At 30.8% G+C, this 9,590-nt stretch overlaps 1 protein-coding gene across 2 annotated transcripts; it reads left to right on the plus strand.

The window, feature by feature from the left end:
- The first annotated feature begins 3,139 nt into the window (after window positions 1–3,139).
- Window positions 3,140–6,831, plus strand: LOC107194489 (Golgi membrane protein 1-like). Of its 2 annotated transcripts, XM_015584130.1 has the most exons (7): window positions 3,140–3,334; window positions 3,644–3,827; window positions 4,209–4,509; window positions 4,594–4,669; window positions 5,407–5,577; window positions 6,452–6,526; window positions 6,710–6,831. In XM_015584130.1, the coding sequence occupies exons 2-7, from the start codon at window positions 3,661–3,663 to the stop codon at window positions 6,805–6,807; spliced, it is 888 nt and encodes a 295-aa protein (XP_015439616.1). In that variant the 5' UTR covers window positions 3,140–3,334; window positions 3,644–3,660; the 3' UTR covers window positions 6,808–6,831. The 2 variants fall into 2 exon arrangements, with proteins under 2 accessions (XP_015439616.1, XP_015439615.1); XM_015584129.1 differs by lacking the exon at window positions 5,407–5,577.
- Window positions 6,832–9,590: the final 2,759 nt, after the last annotated feature.

The raw sequence follows: 9,590 nt of genomic DNA on the forward strand, positions 1-9,590 counted from the left end.
GACATTACTTCCGAAGCGTTACTTTCTGCTCTCGATTCCGACATACGGTGAAGGACACAAGTAGTAGTAGTAGTAGTTTATTTCTTTGCCCTTTAGCCTTAGAAAAGGGCGTTATACAGTTCATGTTACATGTTTAAGAATGCATATATAACAATATGGTATAATAAATAAAGGAGTGATTTTTTTTACCTATGTCTTCGTACTTTCTCGCGTCTATGATTTTCCTCCACCAACGCGCTCCTCCTCAATTGTCCCCTAATCACTCCCTTTCTATTTCTTTGTCTATATCCTCACATTATTTTAAAAAATATTGAACAATTAACAAATGATACTCTAATGTTTCCAATTTTTCGTTACATATGCTAAATTTCGAGTATCTTTCTTTTTTTTCGTTTCCACATCTAAATCGCACCAGTATGACTTGCTCTGCTTCGTCATGGTCTGTTAATAGATATACTTATATTTTCGTATTGCTTCCCCAGATAGCACATGACGCCTTGAAGACGCCCACTTTATGGCTATTTTAAGTCTAAGACACCTTTAAGCCGTCTTCAAGGCGTCATTAGGCGTCATATGTTATCTGGGTTCTTGTATTTGTCCGTTCTCATCTATTCGTAATAGATTCTCTACTATTTCTTTTCTTTATTTACTTTATTCTTCTTTCTTTGTTTTTTCTTCTTGCGTCTATCCTTAGTTTCTCCGATTTTGTTTCCTTTCTATATATCTTCTCGAACTCTCTCTTTTTTCCTATCACGTGAAGGCTACAAATGTTTGCACGGTAAAAATGAGAAAATAGAAAGAGCTATATTTTTTATATTATAGTTTGCAGTACTAGTTATTACTTCATATAAATGCAAAACTAGAATTTTATTTTCCCTACTAGAAATTCTATTTAATAACAATACATAAATAATTCTAAAATATTTATTTAACAGTGAACCACGGGTCGAAAAACTCTGTGTATGTAATAATTTAGTAATAACGAATCTACAAGAAGAGAAGTTAATTGCAATATACAAAACGTAGGAATACTTTTCTCCTTCACTGCATTCCGTAGGGTATCTACCTAATTTAAAAATGTACACAGCCAATTTTTAAATTGCAGCAATATGTGTATTTATTTTTCGCTAATTTATTTCAGTCAGGCTTGACAAAAATTCCTTTCAAAGGATGAACGGTACGCAAAAAAAGAATGTTATCTTGGAAGATTATGTTGCATTATCGCAGTTTAAAGTTGTGTGTATCTGTTGTAATTAACAACCGTTAAAATTGCTCAGAGCCTGAACACATTGCTATGTATAATTTCACGAGATAATTGTTCGTAGCGGCAGTCTCTGAGTGTTCGCAAACAGAGTGGAGCGCACACGAAGGATCTGTGATAACTGAAGTAAAACAGAAGTACTAAATAAGTACCCGCATTGAATACAGAGGTCAATTTCCAACAAACCTAGCATTGCGTATTCTGTTACGATCGAATATTTAATCTCATTTCTATTTCGTGTTCAACAATTCTATGGAATATTAAATATTTTCGTAATTTCTTGCTCGATGCCTAATCGAGCCTTTTATTGTCGATTGAATTGTTGATTCGGTATTATTATCGAATACAGATCCATTATCGTTCCTGAGTTATAAAAGTAAAATATTAATGCATTAATTTTTCTATTAAATAGACAAATAAAAAGAGATATTTTTTTAATACATTGCACTATTGACTTCGAATTCTTGGAGAATTACATTTCGATGAACCGTGAATTTCGAAGTATACGACAATCAATCGATTGCAGTCGAGGATATTTATAATTGTTGCGCATCACAGAAATGCTGCGCAGAGTCACTATTCGTCCATAGAGTGTGAACACTAAAGAATAAAACGATGAAACATTGATAAGATATATTCAATCGACAATGAGATAGAACAAATAATATTCTTGACTCATTTGGCTACGATCTCTGCTTTGTTAATTATGCCAATTTGTTAATGAGACAATTGGAAAACACCTGTGTACTCTGTATTCCAGAATGAAGCCAAAAGAAAACATTCTGTGTCTACTCAAATAACAAATTCGACTACAAAGAAATCTACGTATTCATCATTCAAATCCTTTTCGAGATATATTTTGCCAATTCCTGTTCGCAAGTAAATCTTTCAACGGACGGATGCAAGATAATAATGCAAAAACCGTGAATGCATCAGTATAAGAAGTCAGTATTCTACAGAAGTAGTATTTGACTGTGCATTTAGACACTGTCAACTCTTCGTTCATGAATACGTGTCTACATAAAATGTGTGGATGCGGTTCTATCGGGTTATACGTGTATACAGGGTGTTCCAGGAAGACGCTGATCGAAATAATATTTTTTTATTTCTTAAAAAAATCCTAGAAGAAAATTTGTATTGTCGAATCAGTATTTGTTGAGATAACATTGTCTTGCTCTGACATTTATTTAATGTTTAATATAATTTTTGTAAGCACAGTGCTGTATCTTCATATTGATATTTAGTTAAACAAAAAAAAAGATAAATATTAAGATGTAATAATAGAAATAATAGAAGATTTTAATGAAAAACGTTCTTTTGCGCGCAGTCTGAGCGTAGCAGTTGGTTCCACTTAGCAAACAGGCCTTCCCCCTTCTCTTCGTTTCACAGCCTGCAGCGATTCTCAGCTTATATATTTATATCGTCATGTCAGATCGTCTCATGAACCTTATGAAAATAGTTTGAGAATCGTTTCAACTGCTGCAAGTGAAAGAAGTTGGAAAAGACCGGGCTATGTAAGTGAATCCAGTTGCTATGCTCAGACTACGCGCAAAAGAACGTTTTTTTAAATAAAAATCTTCTATTTATTCTATTATTTTACCTTCACTAACTGCAATATCATATTGTAGAATATCTTTAAATCTATTTTTTTGTGGGACAAGATACTGTCATGAAATTATAGTGTTCTATTTAAGAAACTTGAAAGAAAAAAACAAACACAGTCACTTATATATGAACGATTTGGTGATTTATATGAAAATATTTATCCTTTATCATTACTTCATTTAGAACTTATTTTAACCGGCACGTACCATAGGACACCCAGTATATTATACGCGTCTAACGCAAGCGTATGTGTGTCCTGTATGTGACTGTGATTGCCGTGGTTAAGTCAGTCGTCTCTCTGTTAGTTATTGCAGCACGATGAATGCACAGCATTGATTTTTAAACGGTTTTACGCTAATGTCGCAGCTACCCGCAAAGAAACGGAATTGCTTGACACACGTTAAGGACCCCGGCACGTCGAGGCGCAACAAAATTTAATATTTACCGCGATAAAATGTGTCAATACCGGTAGTGTATAATCAGAATACGCCCACGACACGTTACACGCGTTTCCTTTCGTACACACAATAATCGCGCGAAGATTGTTCAGCGAGAATTCGCATCCTCGGAAAGGAATCGAAAAGAACGACTGTTTATTTTATTCCCTTGCATCAATCGTGAGTAATGCACCGTGACAGTTGTGTGATAAATGTCGTGTTCCCCCTCGATCTTAATTATTTTTCTACGGAATCTAACGCGTGTGACAAATACGGAGAATTAATTTTTCATTAACACGTGTATAAATAATTGAGCACATGTATGTTGTCCTAAATACAGGGTACAATAAATAAGGAATGGGAATTGACAGTATGAGAGTCGGAGGAGGCCGATGTCCTCCCGTCCTTGTCGGTGGTCTCCTCGTCGCTTGTTTAATGCTCATTTGCAACTGGTGGACTCTGTCTTCGGAAAATATCGAGCTAGTTAGACAAATTGATGAATTAAATGAGCAACTGAAAATCAGGTATTATTTTCATACAATATTACAACATTACGACATCATGTTTCTTTTAATGCAACTTAGATATCAATGAAGTTATAAATTTATTATCAATTATCACACGTTTATAAAATTTCTGCCCACATTGTATAACATTTGTCAAATTTTTGATTGACCTGAAGTTGTAAGCTCTCTGCTAAACATGTTAATATTACAAATTATCTTTATTTCATTAGTGTCTCTTACATGGCAAGTATTAGAAAAATCTTGTATATAACATGGTATATAGTACTAATATATGTGTAAAAAAAATGAAGCGTCATTATTTAATTTTATTTTTAAGTTGTCAATGATTAGAGATAATATTTACAACTGTAAGTTAATTCTTTATATTCGGCTTTTCAGTGCTGAAGAGAGAGATCAATGTGTGACATTACGTGGAAATCTGGAGAAAAGGTATAAGCATGTAGAGGAAGAGGTGGCATCACTTCATGTTCGTTTGGACCAACAAACAGATTTGAAGAAGAAAAATGAGGAATTGAGGGAATCAATCAATGTGTACAAGACTGATCTGGATTCCTTGCGCAAATTAGATGTTACTAAGTCTGCAACACTAAAAACCTTGAGAGAGGACAACGATAATTTTAATACACAATTATATGAAAAACTACAGGAAAATAAAAAATTACAAAAAGAGATAGTTCAGGTACAAATGTCATTTAAAAACTCTGATTCTATTTGATATATTCTAATAACGATACTTCACTTATCATATAAATGTTTTTTCTAGTTGAAGGATGAACTGGACAAAGTTAAACTTACATGCACCAGAAATCCTGAAAAGAATCCTGAATTAACTCAACAGTGTAAGTTGCAACTCTGTCTATACTTTTTTAATTTTATTTTATACTTTTATATTCTCTGAACTATACAGGGTAATAAAAAAAGGTCCGATACTTATAGGCCTTATAGTACTCACCGAGAGGAATGAGAAATGTCTAATCAATGTAGGTCCTAAAAGCAATCTTTTCCCTGTAAAATCAACTTTTATTATTTATTAGCGTTTCGTATCATGATCGTATTATTTCGCTTCCAACACAGAGAAGTTGAAAGTATTAGTTGAAGGTTGTAAACATAGAAGGTACATATAAACATAAGTCGTAGTACTCTGAAACGGTAATAAATAATAAAAGTTGATTTTACAAGGAAAGGATTGCTTTTAGGACTTACGTTGATTAAGACATTTTTTACTCCTCTCGGTACAATAAGACCTATAAGTATCGGACCTTGTTTTTTATCACCTTTATATATTTTCACAAAAGTGTAGATCAAATTGAAACAATTTAAGATGTGTTGTTTGCAGTTATAAATTGGAACACATAATGAACAGTGTCTCTTTTAACTTGAGTCACTAGCTTGACATTATATTTTCATGTCAAGAATCAGACCAAATTACAGCAACTTCTCCAATAATCAGGTTCTAAGTAATTCTAACATCTTCGGGGCCTCATTAGAAACATTAATACCATGTTTTTTTCTTCATTTTCTGCATATTACCAACTTACTTAACATTTTAAGATATTCTGGGGGTTTGTCAATTTAGCTACAAGAACAGCCAATAACAAGACTCAATCGGGTTCTGTTGTGGAGTCGGCTGTAAAAGTATCTGTAGCCGGTCAGCGTGGTTTGAAGTACCATGGAATCCCAATTCTTCCACGAGATCCACCCGGTGCTGTGCGCCAAAGTCCTCGCCTCTCAGTTACAATGCTGAAAGGTAGTGACACTTTTCTCCTGTCTCAGGGGAAAAGAAAGTTATCAGAAAAGTAAACCAATATATTCCTACAGTTACTCTGTAACATGTACTTTTTGCGCTTCTTCCGTCAAATTTCTGTTTACATGAAATAGATAACATGTTTAATGAGCACACTGCACTGCTTATTTGTTTAACATGTACAGGAACATCGTTTGTTTCGTATCATTTGGCACAGCATGGATGGAGATGCATTTCCATGCATAAGCACTAATGGTCTCTTAAATTTTCCTACAGGAAACTAATGATCTCTTATTTATAGCTTACTATTACTGTTAACTTTACGTATATTTATAGTTTTAACTTCTTTACACTGATGCCACAATTAAAAAGCTTATTTATTTGTGTCCAATCTAGTTACACTTTATTCTCGTGAATATATTTAATATATAAATTTGATAGACTGGTATAAAAGATAAAATATTAATCATAGATTTTACTCTATGTATTTGTATCAACGTATTAAGAAATAAAAGATATACGAATATTATTAATTTTAATATGTGCTGTACCAGATTTTCATTTTATGCGATCTTAATCGAATTTAAATTATTTTCCTGTGTATGTTTCTGGGACAATTATAATGTAAACTTATTGAGAATTATTCAATGTGAATTTACACTTTCAATCGCTAAGGTCTTTTTTCGGTATGGTATTATGGACAACTGTTAACATTTGTTGACTAATTGGGTGAGGGATAAACTAATTTCAGAGACTATTAAAATGTTATTTACTAACAATGGTTTATCTGTATCTACATTGAACTGCAATTAAAACCTTTCAGAAATACCTTTATTGTTTCATTGTAGAATAGTAACTTAGTTTACATGACTTTCAGCTAAAGCAAGTCCAAAAGAACCAAATCATGCTGTGGCACCAGACGATCTAGATGGAGTAGAAATAGAGGGTCCAGGTAATTAAATGATGTACTTTAAGTATACATTACCAATATGCAATTCATTCATTATCATTCTATTAATAATACACTGTGAAGAATAATTATAAGTTTTTATATTAATTGGTATTGATTTCAAGAAAAAGTAGTAAAAAAAAAAGTAAGATTTAAATTATTTTGTTTCTTTTATGACTCATTTAGATGATAGTAAACAAGGGAATCCGGCATCCGCCGATAGTACTACAGTAGAAAGTGACAGGGATCAACAAATGAAAGCAACAGGCAATGTGGATAAATAATGCAAGGGGACTTCGTACACTAATTAAAAGGCACCTTTTAAACATGATAGATTTATAACTTTTCATAATTATTCGTAAGAGTTTATAACTAATAATACAAAGAATTCATTAAGACATGATTTATGTTTTAATACATTTGCATCTGAATATTTTTGCGAATCAATGACTTGAACTGAAACACTTGTACAATTATATAGTTTACAAAAATCTTATTATACTAATTGTAAGTGCCAATAGATATATATTTAAGTTTACTTAAATTTTGACCAGAATTAATACAACTGTTATGATTGTGATTGTTTAAAAAAAATTTGAATTATAATTAAGAGCAATAAAATGTGCATTCTTAATTAAATTATGATTACTTAGTAATTAAGTTCTAATTAAGAATCTATGGTGGGATGAATATTTGAAAATTAAATAAAATTGTAGATTAAGACTTTGTATTTTGAATACATTTACAATTTATATTTTGATATTTTCGATCAGCATGTCACATTTACAATTTATATACGATATTAATTTTAGTTAAATTCACTCCAATCATATCAAATTGCTCATTATTAAAAGGAGCATGTATGTATATCGTGTGCGTCTTTTATATTTTTTCTTCGATTAGAAAATTCTTTTTAAGATTACATTGTGAACTTACATTCCGACTAATATTTTATCGTATTGTCATTGTAAAATGTGTTCCTCCTCCTGTACTTTTTTTATACAGAATTAATTCTGACTTACTACATTGTTACAGTACACTTCTATCAGTTCTAATTAATTCCCTTTTTAATAAATGTTACATAATGTCCTAACAAAACAGTTATGCAAATTACCTTTCCACATTAATAAATTACATATTATTGTAATTCTAATTTTCATATACTTCATGACTATAGTTGTGTATGTTCAGTTGTTCAAAATGATAAAAAGACATAATTGCAGTAATGTGAACAAAGTAATCTCTTTTATAGATACAATCATCTAAAGATCAAACACATTTTACATGTTACATATATTATACAGATTTCCTCTTACATATTGAATCACTAACTGTATATAGTTCGTTTGTATTTAGTAATACTTTTTATTTCTTCAGTACAAAGCTATTATTTATGGACTATGCAACTTATTATCAATTGCTTGATAATACTACTTTGTGTATATATGTATATATATACATGTATGTTCGAAAAAATAAAATAGTTCTGTTATCATGATCACGATATGATAAGATTGATTACATATAAATCACCAGCATTTCTTATATAGAATTTATAAAATGTTTATAACGAATATAATACTAATTAACGCGTATAAATATTTCTATGGTATGACATATATATGAACAACCATAGTAGATTGTGTTCAATTAAAATTCATAACTGCACGATTATACTATAAATTATCTGTGTATAACAAAATGCAAAACTTGACTAGGAAACATTAAGTAACGACTAGATCTTTAATATATAAACTTACGTTTAACCGTTTTACCTTTATATTACGACTATTCGTCAATATAAATTTGCTCTATTGCGTGGTAATTATTTAAAGCATATCATACTACTGATATATCTATTCTTTCAAGATTCGTCTATGATTATATACTTCATTATACACTCTAGAAATAAAATTACGTGTTTTAGAAGCTGCATAAATTAAAAATGTCAATAAATAACAAATAGTAGGAATCGTGAAAATATCATCTGTTATACGTAGACTATGTTAATTCTAGCGTAAAAATGTACATTTTGTTAGGACCCACTTCATTTCCATGAACATAAAACTTTGCCAACTGACAACAACATCATATACGGCTAACGTTTTACGCGTTAAAAATAAAAAATATACTCGTGTAAGTCATTTTCTTTTGATCAGTAAATGTCTTTTAAAAAACTGTTACACTTTGTGCGACTTTTAAATATATATAAAATTTAAACACTTTTATTGATCCATTCGATGTAAAATCTCTGTGATGTAGAATCACTTGTAAATCTGCTTTATGTAAAAATTAAATTAACATAAACAAAAATCAATTGTTCAACTTCATATCATTAATTAGGATGATATAACAATTAGTGATATAAAAAGCTTACCATGCATCTCGCATTTATAAAATGTTGTACATTTACAAGTTCATTACATTATGTCTAATGTTAACCTCAGCAGTGAATGCTGACTTCTTTGGTCATATGATTTGATAGATGTATTCTAACAATTAAAATTCAAATTCTGTCTAAAAAGCAGCACCAACCGGATGTGATTATATTGATTGAAACAAGACATAAATAAACTATATCTATGAGAATTAGGCATTAAATTCTGTTGCTCTTCTTGGTAAAATATACTATAAATAACATTAACAGCCTTTTCAATAAATAATAGTGAAAGAACCATTGTATCAAGAGACAGTGAGTCATGAAAATACTATTACTGCCATACTGAAGCTTTACTTTCAAGAGAAGTACATATTATAGAATGTATAATAAGCTTACTTCTCTTTGAATTGGTAACTAAATCTAATTTGACATATTGTTGTAGGACCTATGATAAAAAAATATGAATTGCAGTCTATGGTTTGCATCTCCCTTACTATGTTCCAAATATAATGGGGTTGAAGATAAGGCAGTGAGCTGTTAATCGGTAAGTCTCTAAATAGGGAGATTATTATCAAATATAAAAAAAATTATTGAAAATTGTGTTCGTTGTAATTTATGGAAGTTTAAACTGTGTTTCCGAGTTTCATTAATTTAAAATATATGCTATCAAAAGATCGTCTATTCTAT

The sequence above is a fragment of the Dufourea novaeangliae genome, unplaced genomic scaffold (assembly GCF_001272555.1).
Source record: "Dufourea novaeangliae isolate 0120121106 unplaced genomic scaffold, ASM127255v1 scaffold51, whole genome shotgun sequence".
In the NCBI taxonomy this organism is placed as follows: Eukaryota; Metazoa; Arthropoda; class Insecta; order Hymenoptera; family Halictidae; genus Dufourea; species Dufourea novaeangliae.